Source organism: Rhea pennata, chromosome 7 (genome assembly GCF_028389875.1).
Source record: "Rhea pennata isolate bPtePen1 chromosome 7, bPtePen1.pri, whole genome shotgun sequence".
In the NCBI taxonomy this organism is placed as follows: domain Eukaryota; kingdom Metazoa; phylum Chordata; class Aves; order Rheiformes; family Rheidae; genus Rhea; species Rhea pennata.
The window spans coordinates 14,777,715-14,794,901 of NC_084669.1; the positions used below are offsets into that span (position 1 = coordinate 14,777,715).

The 17,187-nt window shown below is 47.1% G+C and overlaps 1 protein-coding gene across 2 annotated transcripts in view; it reads right to left on the bottom strand.

Moving 5' to 3' along the window:
- Positions 1-15,656, bottom strand: part of SUFU (SUFU negative regulator of hedgehog signaling) — a 95,422-nt gene extending 79,766 nt beyond the window's left edge. The window contains exons 1-2 of one of the 2 annotated variants that reach the window (XM_062579941.1): positions 15,438-15,656; positions 7,298-7,432 (exon numbers count right to left, since the gene is read on the bottom strand). In XM_062579941.1, the coding sequence (XP_062435925.1) occupies positions 7,298-7,432; positions 15,438-15,628 (326 nt within the window). In that variant the 5' untranslated portion in view covers positions 15,629-15,656. The remainder of the gene's footprint in view (positions 1-7,297; positions 7,433-15,437) is intronic. The other variant, XM_062579942.1, reaches the window with a different exon arrangement.
- Positions 15,657-17,187: the final 1,531 nt, after the last annotated feature.

A 17,187-nucleotide genomic window follows, 5' to 3' on the forward strand; every position in this document is an offset into this window, starting at 1 on the left:
ACATACGTACAGATATGCTACTGACCAGGAAGCTGGTTCTGCATTCAGTACTGTTCAGCGATAAACTTATTTCCAATCTTATTTTTTTTTTTAATTGAAAACAGTCCTTCTTGTAAATTCAACCACCGTGCCGTAAATGTTAAATGAATTTCCTTCAACGCTTCAAAAAAAAAAATCCCCAATCTGACACACTTTGAGCGTGCTTTGGTCCCGCAGCCTATGCATGCAAACACACAGCTATACTGCAGCACAAAACAGACTTCTGCTTCGTAGGTGGCCCACGTCTTCCGTATTATTAACGGTACTAACTACCTCCAACAAATGACATTTGGAAGCCAAGTGCACTCTGTACTGAGAAAGGAGGGGGGGAGGATTTCCCCATGGTGACCATAGCTTCAAGGGAGGTCTGCCTCCAGCAGAGAAACACAAGTCCTAGACAGTCCTGGTGCATTACCTCGGTGATCTGAAGGACACTATCAGCTGGGCATGTAAATAGGCAGGACACTTGGTTTAACTGTTTTTTTGCCTGGTCTCATGGAAGTGAAGCATTCAGGATCACACTTGTGCATATTTTTCCTTAAAGCATCCCCACAATTTCTGAACTCGCTGGTCAAATGCAACCAAATCCTTCAAGAATGAGAATAGCTCCCAAAACACAGTTCTACAAACTAGGCAGGGGCAAACAGCCAGAAGAGATGTGCTCCCAGGAAGCAAGTTTCAGTAGAAGCACAACTATATTTCTAGACACCTGCGAATCCACACAGGAGACAGCCACTATGAGCACTCTGTGGAAAAAGCTCAGTCCAACTCACATCCTCGACACTAAAGCATCCAGCCACAAGATATAAATTTGTAAGAAAACAGACCTTATTACCCTCCTGCAGCTGAAACCACCCATTTCAATTTCAAGTGATTCTTAAATAAGCCATCATTGAAAGGAAATGCCTTTTTTTTTTTTTTTGGTCACAGAACACCCTAATTCTGTGGCCTCTCCCTTCCCACTCTGTCATGAGCTCTTCTCTTCCCTCTGTCTCAGAAGAAAAAAAAGACTAACTGGAAAAAATAAGATTACATCTGGGGTTGATCTCTGATGGGCAGAAAGGAGAACTATGCAGAAAAAGGAAGTTTAGAGTTCAGTGCCCACCTTGGACCCTCATCCCTGCAGTCTTAGCTCTTGCACCTCCTTTTTAAACTCACGTTTACCACCGTCCCTTTTCACATCATTTCATTCTGCTGGGGTAAATGCTATATCTCTAGCAACAAAGCCCAGAAGAAATATTTCTTTCAGTGTACTGGCTAAAGTAGACTCCTGCAAAGCCATGGCAACATGAAGCCGGAAGCCGCAGAGAATGGGGGGAAGCTCGTCAGAGTGATGCTGAGTCTCCAGAATTTCTCTGCTCTCACAGTTGCTCCCCCTAACCAACCCCTCACAGTCACAGATAACAAAAGCCTGACCTGAGAACAGAACCACTGTTTCTACCCTCCTGATCCTCAACCTGAAGATGTGTCTCAAACACATCCTATTCCATTCCCTTCCCTATTCCATGTGCAGAAGTGGCTTCCCAGTAGCCAACCCTCACATGGCAGGTGCCATTTGACTTCAGAGCTAATGGCCCAGTGAAACAACCTGAGGATCAGGGGAAGGTTTCTGCCTCTAAGCTTTTATTAAGAAAGTCCTTGGTCTCCTCTGTATGGCGTACTCTTAAATCTCACATTTGGAAGAAATGTGGAAGCCACGAAAGCTGGAAAAAACCTTGAGACTTTAGTAACTTTCCTGGAATTGTAGACTTGATTCCTAAGCTAAAGTGACTGGTTCTTTCATCCCTTCAAGGCAGATATGCTGAACTCCGTAAAAACTACTTCAAGATCTCCTCTAAAATATCAACCCACAACAACCACTACCCCTTCCTGATTTACTCTTTTAAGAAGTCCTTTATTTTATTTCATTTTCATGAAGACATAGAGCGGCAGAGCCCATCTCTAGCATTTTAGAAGTGTTCATTGTCACCTTGGAGTTGGTGCAATATTTCAGTGGTGCTTTAGGCACGTAGTTTATGATGCGCTTAGGGACTCATTAAAATCAAAATTTAAGGCTAAAGTCTGGCAAGCTAAGAGTAGTGAGCTTTTAGATTTATGAAAAGCTACAGAACTAAGAGGCCACTAAAGCGACAGCTGTCAGCACCACTCCATCCTACATTCATGCAGGCTCAAAAGAGAAGCCAAAAGAAAGAGAGTACTCGTTCCAACTTTCAGGCTATTTTCTAAATACTCTTTTCAAACTCCTTTCATACTCAAAAAAAGCCTTCCAGAAAACATCCACCCCTCCGCAAGCCTTGCATTTGTTACCTGATCCAGTTTTGCGCGGCTTTTTCTTCCTCCCAGCTCTAACAAGCATCCTTGCCCTTTTACAAGTTAAGGTCATTCAGAAGATCTATACAAGCAAGCAGAACACAAGCTGGACTGGAGATCTTGAAAGGCTCATGCTTACCCTCACCTTTAATAGGGAGGCACCACCCACAGAGACAACACGTTGTCCCGGCGTGCACCGCGCCCGCTCGATCCAAATGGTAAGTAGCCCAAATCAAAAGGGCCACAGCAAGCTGGAACCCGTTGTCTCTGCGGGTGGCACCATGCATCTGTACTGGAGACGGAGGCAGCTGTAATCTGTTCGGTTTTATGCAAATGTGATGCTGCACTTAGGCTCCCAACAAGCTGCCAGAAAAAACTCTCATCCCTATGAAGTGTGTGTGGACTAGGAAACCCGATTATTGAAACTTATATAAAAAGCTAAACATCAAAACACACTTGCAGTGTTTCTTCTCAGGATGCGAGAAGGCCTCAAATCACAACTTATCTTAACCTAGCAATAATTTAAATGTTGCTTTCTATTACAGCTCTAAATTACAGCCTTGCAATTGTAATACAAATAAGATTCCTCAAGGCTTTCAGGGATTTTAGTTTCATGGGCCTCATTTTCCATGCACTTTTAAAATTGTTGACAAAAAGGGTGAGCACTTGTTGAACTACAGGAATAATTAACCGGAGATCCGGCCTTGGCCTTACTGTGAACCGGAGCTAGGAGCCAATCTGGTGAAAAACTTATCGCTTTAGCTACCTTGACAGCCTTGCAGACTCCTGTGCCAGCACAATCCAGGGGCCAGAGCAGCCTGTGGCACAGCAAAAGCCGAAGCTGGTGTTGATACTGATGGAGTCTCCTGAGTCCAGCTATAATTGTTGAGGCTGCTTCCCTCGGATGCCTGCTCTCCGCATAGACAGAAGTTACCGCTGCACTTGAAAACGGCAGGAAGGACCAGGTGCCTTGACCCTCCTAAAAAACAATCTGGCATCTGAGTATGAATCTGCAGTTGCCACTGAGACACTGCACTTTGCACTGAAGCACAAGGCTACGTTCCCTACAGCGGAGTTTGCCGTGGGGCTGTAGCTGCCAGCGAGGGGGGGAAGAGGGAGCAGGACCTGCCACATCTCCCAGGGCCAGAGTGGCCAGAGGCTCTCTGCCAGCACACACACGTGTTACACATCTACGCAGCCCTTCCATACAGGATCTTTCTTTGAGAGCAACAATAGTTCAAAAAAGAAAAAACAATTCTAAGCCTGTTGCATAAATTCAAAGAGTTGCACATCATTTTTGATTTTAAAGTAGACAGGAAAGTTAAAAGTGGAGGAAAAACTTGCAGAAGTGTCACAGAAGGATTTCTGCTGCCACTTGTGTTGTGGCACAAGTCACTGGGAGAGACTTACTGCCATCCAAGCAACTTGGCATGAAATCTCACTGAAAGGCCTGTGGTTCCATAACGCTGTCATGACATCATGATTTAGGATTTTTAGAGCAATCAGCCCAGCACAGCTGGTGTCACGGTTCCCATTATACCGTGAAACACTGAGTGTTCTTAAATGAAAAAGGTTTCTCCATTTGAAACTCTCAGATTTCTTCCATGTTATTCTGTAGACTCTTAAAAACAGACCTGTTTTGTAAGCAGAGCATAGCTGATATTTAAGCAGAGCAGGAAATAATGCTGCTGTTTTAACTGAAAATAAATCTGTCAACAAGGAGGCACAGGGAGAGCACCACTTCAGACTTTTCAGGTTCTTATTAAAAAATATAAATTAAAATCAACTTTTTCACATTACTTGCTACATCTGTTTGCTATTCCATTATAAATAAAAATACAGGGGCCTCCTATTCAGCTTTGGTTCACTCAAAAAACCTCAAAAAGTCCTTTTCATTTTATACTGCATTGTAATTAGTCTAAACCGTACTGTAGCACCAGAAGAGGTATATGAGAGATAAGTTATGCATTACCCAAAGTCAACTAAGGAGATTTCAAAAGCCTTTGGCAATATACAACCTTTTCCCTTCTAAAGGATGAAAGCTGGGAGGGTTATGGAAAAACATCCCTATTGTAGAAACTCTGCCAACTGTCACAAGCAGGTCCAACGCTGCTCTTCCCAGTCTGCACTCTTGCATTTTTTTTTTTTTTTTTTTGAGAAAAAGGAAAAAATTACACCTCCAGATGCCAGTTCAGTGTGACAGTGACACCAGCTTTAAGAGAAATACTCCAAAGATTTAGACAACTCCACTGTCACCCTATGCTCCTGCCAACCATCCCATGGCATGAGTTATCTGTGACAGCAGAACTCCAAAGTCCTTCAAGAGACAGAGACTGATACCTAGTTCTCTTAAACAAGTGCTTTAATAAATTGCCTCTCAAAGAGCAAGAGCTTCTTGAACGCACAGAATAATCACTACATTCATTGGCACTGCACGCACGTTGCATCTGGTGATGCGCACTTCACGTAGACAGTCATGTTTCAACAGTAATTAGCACACTGTGACTGCCACTGGGAACAAGGAGTGTTGGTGGGTGCTGAGCTCCTTTTGAATCTCTCCTGTGCCTGTCTCCAATGCTCACATACCAGATGATAATTTCAGGCTCAATGTTTAGGAGATGTGTAGGTTTTGACAGCCTTACCACATGCATAAGTGTATATTGAGACTATTCACAATAAAGACAGCCAGCTCCAGCCTTCCCAACAGCACATATAGTATTATATTTTATAGCCCCAAGGATAAAGCTAAATTAAAGACAATATAGGGTGCAGACAGCTGAGCTTTGCAGGGCAAGTGACACAGGGACTCACTGCTCTGGAGCCCAGGAACAATGTTGCAGCCCACAGAGAGACAACAGATAAACATACACACACAGGGCACAGAAATCACTTTGACAGATCTGAACAGTCCTATACTCAACAGGTTTCTGCCAAGCCCTGCAAAGAAACCCAGCACCTCAGGCTCGCTGTCCACACGCAGCATCCAGCCGCAGCAGCCTAAGGGAGGCTCCTGCTGCAGCGCAGCGCTCCCGGCAGCCAAGGCAGACCCACTTGCAGAGCCCCACTGCTCCCCTCCCAGGAGGAGGTGTGTGCAGGGGGCTTAGGGCCTTCTAGACCTCCCAGAGTCTGGAGGGGACTTTGCCACTCCTTCCTTCTGCAGGCCTAAGAAATCGCCTGCTGCCCATGTCTGGAGGGGTTTTGTTTGTTTGTAATTCCTGTGAATTGTAACCAGCAAAATGTTCCTGATTATGAATTTCCAAATCGAAGCATTTAACAGTATGAAGACATAGAAAGTCTTGTTCTAGGAAGATTTTTTAAATTGTGAGATTACATCCATGTGATATTTTCAGCCCTTCTCCTTCAGCTCTCCACTACAAAATAAAAGTATTTGGCGAGAGTAGCCTGAGTTTGAGAAGCCAGAGTGCGTGCTACAGTCAGCAGCTAGGAGTCTACGTCCTCCCATACTTGCTTCTTCATTTATAATAATGCAGTAAGCCACCCCTCATCCTTGATTCTTCAGGAGAAACCACTATGTGCGCTCCCTACTCTTTCCCAAAACCATAAGGCAAGAGTCTGAGCAAAAAGAATAGCCTCACCTGAGAGAGTCCCAGGCTGATAAGCCACCAAAAAGGGGAAGTCAGCAAAACGCTTTCTCCCCACAAAATTCACTTCCAGCAAAATGAAGCAGCCATACATATATGACCTAATCTTGGCAACCTCAGATTCTCAGTGGCAAAGATGAAAACTCATGATCTGAGAAAAAAGGCATCATGTGTGAAGATCTGCACATCCAGGACTGGGTCTCTTGTGGAAATGAGGGAAGAAAGTCTTTAACTTATTTTCCCATTCTTTTCTTTCACCTTTCTCTTGCCCTGCCTTGTGTCTGCCCCAGTGATTAGTGAATGGGGTTTGCAGGTCAAACCCTCCACACAGATCTCAGCAACACCACGGTTCTGTAGAGACACCCCTCTTACAAGAGGGGCTTTTCAGTCTTCTGAAAAGCAGTGCTGTACCTGCAAACAGGAGCGGCTGCCTCGAGAACACGGACACAGTTAAAGAGGCTGCTTGACTGCTGCTGTTGCAAGAAAAGTGTCTGAATGAAAAACTGCTGGCTGAAACTTAAACAAGACAAACCAAAGAGGGAGAGCTTGAAGGAACAAATCTGGGCCCTTTGCTGCATCATTCATCAAGAATATTTATCCTACAACCATGAAACAGTGCAAGACAGTTTCACTAAACTAAGAGCTAAGGAACAGCAACTCTGGAAACCTTTTCCCATTTCTAGCTAGTTAAAATGCTGTGTTCACAGCCCCAGGATCATGACACCTGACTACCGCAGCTCACTTGCAAGATCAGTAAAAGATATAAGAATAAGATCAGGCTGTACTGCTTGCCTAATCTGATACAAAATACATGCTAAAGACTGTTCAGACTAACAAGCTAAAATAATCACTCAGTTATTGGAGAGAATAGAGGCAAACAATTATCATTTTATTCTTCTGTACTATTGACTGGCATCTCATACAGCAGTCACTGGAATGACAGTCCACTCACTGACACTAACATTGCTGTGCCAGCAGCAGGAAAAATGCCCTTACAGCAGTTTTCCAGAGAAAGGCATTAATGTGCATGGGGAAGGGTCAGGATTTGAGCATATAACCATAACAGATTAAACAAGAGTAAAAAATTCTCCCCACCAACGTTTAACATTTACACTAACAAGGAAATGCACTGCATTCAAAGCAAGCCCTAATTCTGAAGGGGGGAACATAGTACATCTTCCATGTGCAAGAAGCACACACCATCCCTTAGCAGGACACGGACCACAGTATTAACAGCAGAAGAAACAGCTGATCAAATAACAAGAACAGTAGGACAGGGTTTTACTTAGTCCCCCAAATGCAATACAAGACAGAACACACACCAACAGAACTCACAAGAGACTTACTCATGTACTCTGTTGTCTCCATATAAGTCACTTAACCCAAAGCTGACATAGTGCCAGTGCTCAGGAACGTTCAATGCGGGATTTCCCAGGTTCCTGTACATGCTAACGTAGTCCAGAGGATCAGGTCCTCCCAGCCTGCATTAAGAAAGAAAGAAAGAAAAAAAAAAAAAAAAGGTTTTAGGTAAATTAGTTTGAGACAAATTACAAATGTTCACAGAGGCTATAATGGGCTGTAACAAAGATCTGCTTTAAATCACAGCTAGTGACAAAAATTAAATTAGCATGTTCAAGTCACCTTTAAAAGAAACTGAACAGAAAGGTTGGGTTAAGTCCAGAGAGCTTCAAGGACAGGAAGACAAAGTGCATATGTGCAACATACTAAAATGTTTTTAACATTAAAGCATGAAAACCTCTGGAAAATCATATTAAAGTTTCCACAAAACAAAGAAAATTGAAAAATTATACTAGTAAAGAGTGATAGCTGTATCTGCACTGCAAACTTAATTCAGGCCAGAAGCATATACCTCAGCTTAATGAAAAAAAAACTCTGCTACTCCTTAAAACAAAATTTGAAGTGGTTAAGTTTGAAGGAGAGTACTCCATACTTCTGAACATAAGCACAGAGATTAAAATAGTGGAGGAAAAAGTACCAATTCTGAAAAAGTTAGTATCAGCATCAATCAAAAATGAGTAACAAGCATAACTGGCACTCTGCTTCAACATTAGTATTGGCTACACAAAAGAATATTACTTACAAGTCAGTCCAGCACAGCCAAGCAGACTACATTAAATCACCCAAATCGTCAGAAAATCTTCTCTTTACAAGAGAAGAAGAAACTTGGTTGCTGTGCTAACAGAGTTAGCATGAGTACGCTCGCTCTTGCGGTCACCTCTGGCTATGCAGGGGCAGGTAAATTCCCCACTGAATGAAGGAACATGCTAGACTGTTTTGCTTGCTGTTTGCCCTGTCAATCATCAAATAAACAGGACAGAAACAAGCAAGAAGAGACAATACATACCATGTGCCACAAGTGTTTATGGAATAGCGTGAGCAGCTGTTTAACTATTTCCTGTCTCCAACTCATTTTTTCAATCAAGTAAAATACTTCCAACTGCTCAGAACAAGAGAATTCAAACTAGTATGACCCTGTTCATTCAAACCAGTTATTATACATTAACTCCCCTCATCTGCATCATCTGTTTAGACCCTGGTGCTATCATCTGCAGGTTTTGGGACACGCTTACGCTTCCCACGCTAGCCCTGAGGCTTTGTGTATCATCATTACGTGTTCCACAACTGCTGCATGAAAAGCATTCAAGTGCCTCATTTTTATTCCATGATTGAAGTACCACTGCTTTATATCAAACAGCAGCAGGTTTGGGAAAAAACACTTTTTAAGCATTCAGCCTGCTAGTCAGGTTGCCTGTAGCAGTCTCAGCTCCATGCCTCCCAGGAATGTTTGTGCTCCACATTTGGATTCAGAGCTTATCTCAGCAAGGAAGTTCTGGGGTGACCATACAGTGAAACCTAACTACAAACCCCCTCCAGGCCAGCACCCTTCTCAAAGTCCCATCTGGCAACACAGAGGAAACCCTGACAAGCATTTCAGTCCTCAGTCTGTAACCAGGCTGCTGGTAGTACAGCTGGAGTTACACCTACCAGTTTCAGAAAACAGGCAATCAACACAGAAGAGATTTAACCCTCACCTTGCACAGTTATTCCTAGATCAGATTCACTGGGCACAGCAACTTTTTGAGCCTCATTTAATAGAGATCCTTGAGACAGAGTGCTTCAGAGCTGGGACAGTTAGCTTTGCAGAACAGAGGCACTAAAACCGCTCTTCCAGTTCCCATAAGCCTCGTCAGAGCTGCAGCATCTATCTCCATCACCAGGTTCCCAGTTGTTTCCGAAAGGACCCTAGAAACTCTTAAGCAGTTTCTTAATAATAGTATTACACTATCCAAAATCCTCTACCTACCCTCCACCGCTCAACTCCAAAGTCTCTTACTCAGTGAAAGAAAGACAGTGTTCATCTGTCTCATGAATAGCTATAGAACCACCATGGACTTTGTATTTGGAAAGCTGAAAAAGCAAGGAAACCCTGATACGAATTTTCTTACGATTAGGGTAGTTATTTTCTGTGCAGCATCTCTAAAGGAGCAAGAGAAAAAAGAGCACAAGCTGAGCACAACGCATTCCTACCTGAAGCCTAAGGACACCAACAGAGCAAGGAGCATATTTAGGGTACATATTGGTGGGAAGAAAAACAATAGAATTGGACAAATATTTAATCTAGAAGGATCTAAAGCTGCCCATATGGTGCAAGCTGGACAGCTTCCAACGACATGATCAATATATTGCTCTTACGACATCACCAAGACATATCAAGAGGGGGTACTTCGCAAGAGAAAGGAAGACGAAACCACAGAACAACAAACACAAAGAAATTCCCAACTGTTTTTAAAAGATATACAAAATAACATACCAGCTTGTTATATTAAAGGGCTTTTATGAAACAATAACAGTGGATCAGCTGGAAAGGCCTGTGGGCTTTCTCAGTGAATGCACTGCCTCTCTCTTATTACAGCAGGAGAAAAAACAAAACAGAGCAGGGATGTTTAAGATGAGTGACTTTCCTTAAAGTAGTTTCCCTCCTTAGTCACATAAGGCCATTGCAAGGGCTCTGTGCCAGCTTTAGCTTCCCAGCTGGTCAGCCAAGGATGCAGCTGAGGATACCACAGTAGGAGAGAGTACGTGAGCATCCCACCCGGAGCAATGAGACAGTTCAACTAAGCAAGGGCGAAGTTGTAATTATGCAACCTTTAGGTTCTTATACAACCAGAGTACTTTTACTGTGCAAAGGATAAACTGGAAAGCAAACATGAGGTATGCATGTTAGGCTTGGGGATGGAGTAGAGTTCAAGCCTCAATGGCAGCCTGTAAAAACTCATTCTCATAAGTCTAGTGGTATCTTGAAACACTTAGGGAAAATAAAACTAGTCCCACCTGGCATTCTGCATCTCCACCTGCATTTCAGTCCCCCTCAACACCAGGTTGCACCACAGACTGTCCAAGATCTGTGTAGTAAACATTTGGCCAGGTGCTTACATTCAGAGTAGTGGCACCGACCCACTGGCCAACTTTCAAACTCCACATGGCAATAACTCCTAGCACAGTAATGAGGACTTAGCCAGATGGAAATGGTTTGGTCAGGATACAGTAACACTCCTAGGAACAGCCAAGCACAGGGGCTGTGTATAAGTGCCCTATACTTTGCACGCAGGCAGAGCTCCTTTGCCCCAAAGGCACTCAGGGTGTTCAGGCCCTCTCCGTAGCCCAATATCTGCTAAGAAATCCATGTGGAAAGCACTAACAGCTTATCTTCCCCCATCTCAGGCTTTAGAGCTCCTTTTTGTGCAAGGCCTCCTTCTCCTAAGGAAAAGGAGTGACACAAACACATGAATTCCTCGTGAGCAGCGATAGTCAGACAATTTTTCAAAAGTTACCTGACTGGGAAGACTCCAGAGCAAGAGAATTCTACATAATGACCAGCAAACCAGTGTGGGAGGTCAGCAAGTGGTTGGAGCAGATGAATAGGATTTGCAATGAGGGGAAAACACCTCCACCTGCTATGCAACAAGTTTCTCTTGCACACATAAAACCTGCTCTGAAAGTGGGTTTAATTACACCTTAGATGGTAGATGATTCACACTAGAACACAGTTTGCTGACACAAGGCATTTTGACACACTGACAACACACAAGAAGCCCAAATTCTTAACTGTCCCCTTTTCAGCGCAGGGACTTCTCCGCAAGCACGCTCTTACCCAGGACTACTCAAATGGCATTCTTCAGATCAGATGCATCAGTGAGCAAATTCTGCCCAGACTTCACTAGACAAGCCAGACTTCTCTCCCTCATTCCTACAAGCAACTCTGTACTTCTCAAAACCCACCAAGTTTCTCACAGGATCAGCAGCATCAAACCACTCAAGATGCAAGTGCAAAGACACTGCATCAGCTGGCTCAGGAGAGCTGAGCTCTGCTTTGTGTAGAGTAGACCTGATCAGAGTGAGCTACATACCAGTTTACACACTGCACAGTAATCCAGATGGACTATGTTTATTCCCTAAGAAATTTGGCAGCCTTGGAAGTGACTCAGATAAAGCAAAAAGCTCATAGCAGTAACTTATTTTTGAAAAATACACAACCATGACACACAGCTATGCTGAAACCACTACAACTGCAGAAGCATCCAGCATTAGCTTTAAGCCATCTACCTGGAGGACAGCTAGTAACGTACTCATAGCAGCAGAGCTCAGCCAAGGCTAGTCAACACAGATATTCATCCAGTTTCAGGGGCAGGTTTGACTGCTATACTACCTAGTCAGGTGCTGCTAATGCCTACTCTGGGACATCCTCCCGCCCACAGTCACTACTGCACTGTTTGACCTCATATCATAATCTACATATCAGTACAAGGGTTCACACAAAGAGCTGGAAGCGTTGGAGGATTTTATTAGGAAGAGCCAAACTTCAAAGCTACAGGTACAGTACAAATTTGTTACATCCTCTATTCATGGAGCTCATTTCGGAACAAGAAGGGCAGCCTCGGGGGAAAAACGGCATTTGCATCTGCACGAAGAATCTTCTTTTGCCTGATGTTAACAGCGCTCTGAAGTTTCTGTTGAAGGAGAAACCCAGAGTGGGCAGAGAGGAAACAGCTCCACAATGAGAAAAACATCGGGAAATTCCCAGTATGTTTACACCCTGAAGTGTCTCCCAGGGATCCTTTATAATCATTTCCAGCAGCTGACAACAGGTCTGCTTTTCTCAGCTACCTTTTGCCAACTCTTTCAACCTTTCAGGAGTGGTCCATCATCCCCAAGCAGCTGCAGACCACAGGTCAGAGCACTAGTTTTCAAGAACATGGCCTGAAGTTCAAGACAGGATTGAAGGAAAAAAAAATCCAGCCTGAATTCTACATATTTTAAAACCTGCCACAAAGCAATGGAAGTTTGCTTTTTCACTGGCAGTTCTGGGCATCACGATATTCCACTTCAGAGGTATTCAATCACATTTTAAAAATAAAAGCAGATATTGGATGGCCACAGAGAACTACTCCTTCTCAGGGCACAACCTTTCACAAATACAGCCAGGAGCTTTTCCGATTGCAATCAAGAACTCTCTCCCCCAAGATATGCAAATAGTGTTAAAAAAAAAAAAAAAAAAGCTAGTTTCATGAAATAATTTGTACAGCAAATCACTTCATTTAACAGGTATGTGATTCAGTGGATCCTCCAACTTTATAAAAAGTCAGACATATGCTCTGCTGTGCCAGCTCAAGAATAGAATTTCAACTCCCTGAACAAAATCTCATTGCTAACCATAGAGAAACTGATATGTATTATTAAAAGCTGATTAGCTTCAGAATATTTCTCCTCAAGCAGGAAACGTTGTTCAGCAATTTCCTCTCAGTGTAAACCACCTAATAGCTCACAGCTCGGGCAAAGGAGGACAGACTAGTTGAGAGTGAGTGGTGGCAGAAGTCATTTACCAGACTTTAACCAAAACTAACCTCCAAGTTGTGCCAACAAAACAATAAAATACCTCAGTGAAGCACATGTAGGCTAGTCCTCGCACGAGTTTCCTGCGTGTGACAGCAATAGTAAGGGCACCTCTGAGGTTCTGCTACAGCAGCTCTCAGTTCTCGCTGCCAAGCGAGATGACAGGAGGAAGAACCGTTAAGCAGAAAATGCTAGTATAAACAGGCCTTCATATTACTTCTTGCATGCAATCCATCATCACTGCCAATAGCAGCTTTTCTAGTGTTTGAGCTCCAGTTGCAGTGAGGTCCTAATCAACCCCTCAAGCAAACAGGAAGCAAGGATTCTTCCCAGACAAGGGTCTCTGCCATTCCTCATTTTAGACCCAAATCTCCCTCCATCCCACACACATCACCATCACTCTTGCCAATAGTAGTTTAAGCTGTTGACTCCTAAACCAGGATGACTGGAAACTCATGCATTTGAATATCTACAATTAGATGTGACAGGTACCTAAACAAACTGAGCAGAACACCACTTAAGTACCACAGTACTGATGTGTACAGATTATTAAGAACTTATTTTTTATTCCAAAGTCACAGATTTACAAAATCTCCTCGTCTCAGTCCACTATGCCAGTTTAAGCAATAAAAAAAAAATAAATAAATTAAAAAAAAAGGAGCAATGACGATTAACAGCTGTATTTCTTATTCAGAACCTCATAAAGAGCAGCATTTATTTCGAAGACACCAGTAACAGCTTGTCTCTCAGAGTAAAATGTTGGGAGGATGTTACTCTGTTGCTGCTCAGGACCCAACCAGGTAGAGGCACACAGATTAAAACTTACTGTAAATGAAGAAGTTAAGCTTTTGCTAAACTTTTTCAAAGTGCTGGAAGAGAGACTGGTCAATGTCAGGGCCAGCAAACAGTCAGTGGTGCCCTGGTCATGTTCCTTAGGTCCAGAAGAGGGGGCTGAACAACGGAGCTATAGTAAAAAGCAGATGGACTCCTCTTCCCACAGGGCTAGACACTAGACACTTATCTCGATAGCTAAACATGCAAGTACTTCCTTCGTGCCGCTCTCCCACATAAACAACCGCTGTTACTGCTGTCAGACACTGTGTCAGCAGAGATGGGAAGAAGCAGATCCTCAGCCTATGATAAGATGCGTCTCTGCGAGGGCTAAACAAGCTCTCCGGAGGGTGTGTGTGTGGGGGGGTGTTGTGGGCAGGCACTGTATGCATTTGGTTTGGAGGCCAGAGCACAGGTTCATTCTGGTTAACTCCATATTTGTAACCCCAAGCTCCAGGTCAGAAGAGGAGCTCGTGTCTCCTGCCCGGCAGGAGAAACTCCAGAGCCATCCAATCCCCTGTGGAAACCTCTCTGCAAAGTAAAACTTCTCCTCCCAGCCAAGATCCCCCCTCGACCCCCGTCCCTCACTCTGGGAAGCTCCACATTACCCTAAAACTCCCCAATAAAACCACCCATCCTCAGTTCAGCCCCTCAGCTGCCTGCTCTCCAGTGCCTCCATCTCCAGCCCCCTGCACCTCACGGCCTCCCTCAACACACTTCAGCCCCACTGCTGTCACCCCCAATCCCCCCGAGCTCTGATGCTTCCCCCAAACTCCTGCCAATCCCCAATCAACCCAAATGCAAAGTGCCCTCCATAAACCCCATAAACCCTCTCCAGCCCCACACTAGACCCCAACCCTGCTGCTCCCCCCAACCCTACAAAAAGCCCCCAAGGACCCCGAGCCCCACACAAGGTCCAGCCTCACTGCTCCCCCAGCCCCACATAGGGCCCCACCAGGACGCCCAGCCCCACAGAAAACCCTCAGCTCCGCTGCTCTCCCTAGCCCAAGGGGCTCCCTTAGGACTCACAGCCCCACATGAAGCCCCCAGCCCTGCTGCTCCCCCCCCCAGCCCCACAGGGGGTCCCAGCCCCACTGCTCCCCCCAGCCCCCTAGGAGGTCCCAGCCCCGCTGCTCCCCCCCAGCCCCACAGGAGGTCCCAGCCCCGCCGCTCCCCCCCAGCCCCACAGGAGGTCCCAGCCCCGCCGCTCCCCCCCAGCCCCACAGGAGGTCCCAGCCCCGCCGCTCCCCCCCAGCCCCACAGGAGGTCCCAGCCCCGCCGCTCCCCCCCAGCCCCACAGGAGGTCCCAGCCCCGCCGCTCCCCCCCAGCCCCACAGGAGGTCCCAGCCCCGCCGCTCCCCCCCAGCCCCACAGGAGGTCCCAGCCCCGCCGCTCCCCCCCAGCCCCACAGGAGGTCCCAGCCCCGCCGCTCCCCCCCAGCCCCACAGGAGGTCCCAGCCCCGCCGCTCCCCCCCAGCCCCACAGGAGGTCCCAGCCCCGCCGCTCCCCCCCAGCCCCACAGGAGGTCCCAGCCCCGCCGCTCCCCCCCAGCCCCACAGGAGGTCCCAGCCCCGCCGCTCCCCCCCAGCCCCACAGGAGGTCCCAGCCCCGCCGCTCCCCCCCAGCCCCACAGGAGGTCCCAGCCCCGCTGCTCCCCCCCAGCCCCACAGGGGGTCCCAGCCCCGCTGCTCCCCCCCAGCCCCACAGGGGGTCCCCCAGCCCCCCCAGCCCCACTGGCCTCACCAGTACTTGAGGATGGCGGTGACCTGGAGCGGGTTGGGCTGGTCGGGGTAGAGGCGGCGGCACTCGCCGTAGATGCCGTGCAGCCCCGGCGGGAAGAGCGACGGGAAGGAGCCCGAGCCCGAGCCCGGCCCCGAGCCGGGCCCGCCGGCGGCGGCGGCAGGGGGACCCCCGCCAGGCCGCACGCCCTCCATGGCGGACGGCGCGGCGGAGGCGGCTGCTCCCGGCGCGGCCCTCGCCCTCCTCGCCCGCGCCCGGCCCCGACGCGCGCCCGGCCCGGCCCGGCCCCAGCGGCGCGGCGCGGCGCGGCGCTCCGGGAGGAGGGGCGGGGCGGGCCCCGCTGCCTCGGAAACCGCGAGTGGCGGGAGGCTCCGCCAATGGGAGCGCGCGGCGGGGCGGGGCGGCCCCGCCTCTTCCCGCTCCGCGCCCCGCCCCGCCCGGCCGCGGCGGCGGCCGCGGGGAGACGCGCGTGCGCCCCCTAGCGGCGCCGGGGGGGGGGGGCGCCGCGGGGCGGGGGGAGCTATGGGGCCCTGTGGGGAGCTAGGGGTACGGGCGGGTGAGCTGCAGACCCGCACGTGGGTGGCTGTGGGGCCCGGTGGGGGCCTGGCAGTGAAGGCTCTGGGCTCCTCAGTGGGTCCGAGGGAAGGGGGCCCTGTGGGGTAGGCCTTGGGGGCAGCCCCATAGCAGGGAGGGGTGGGGGGTCGGGCCTCTACTTCCACCCGCTCTTACAGCCCCTTCCCCCCCTTTTTTTTTTATTTGTAGGTACCTCAGAGGCCGTCGCTAAGCAGCGCGCGCGTGAGGGATGCTGGCGAAGGGTTCTGCCCCGCGTGCGGAGCGCCCTGAGGTCTGGCTCGCTGCCTGGGTCGCGGCTGCACCCGCGGTCCCGCAGAGCCTTCCTCGTACGAACGGGAGCCTGCCGGTGCTCAGCAACCCTGCACGTCTTTGCCCGAGCGGAGCACTGCTTTTTAGTCAGTATAGGGAAAGCTGAGCTACGACGGCGCTGGGAAGTTAGAATGGGTGCTCCTGCTCGTTGTGTTTCTCATTTAATTAGTCAAAGAGACTTTACTGTAAAATCAATATTTACAACCTACCTTTTAGGAGATCACGTGTAGTCAAGAAGTTGGCCAAGAGACAAATAGGTGATTATACTAGAAAAGGAGGGGAGCAGTTGGTATTTTCATGAATCGTTGCCTCCAGCAATAAACAATATTTCACTTGGCCTGTTACTGTGATGCTGCTTTTTGTGACATCCATCTGAGATGCCAGTTACAGTTAACTGAGAAGATAAGTATGATGAACAGAATCACGTATGAAATACTTTGTTGGCTTAATATACGTAACTAGTTTGTCTTGGCATTTATTGAAGTGATATAATACTGTCCTTGGAATAATTTAAAACCCTTCATCCTGTCATACTAAATAAAGTTCTTTTGCACTAGATGAAGGTTATGCATTAACGAAATAGATACCTGAGATGAGGGTTTCTGCTTGCGTTTAAGGCAAAAGTCATGGAAGAAACGTTTTAGCATCTGCATGAGAGATACAGGACAAGATAGTCTATTTCTGAATTAGCCTTTATATATGTTTACTGGCTTTGAAGTGCATTTTACCAACTTCAAGACCCAATGTTTTTGCTCACAGTTCAATGCAAACATTGTGAACATGTCGTTTTAGTGTCATGATCAGTAAGCAATTATTCAAAATTCTTTTAGAACATGTAAAATGGATGGAAAACAACAGTGAGCATATTATT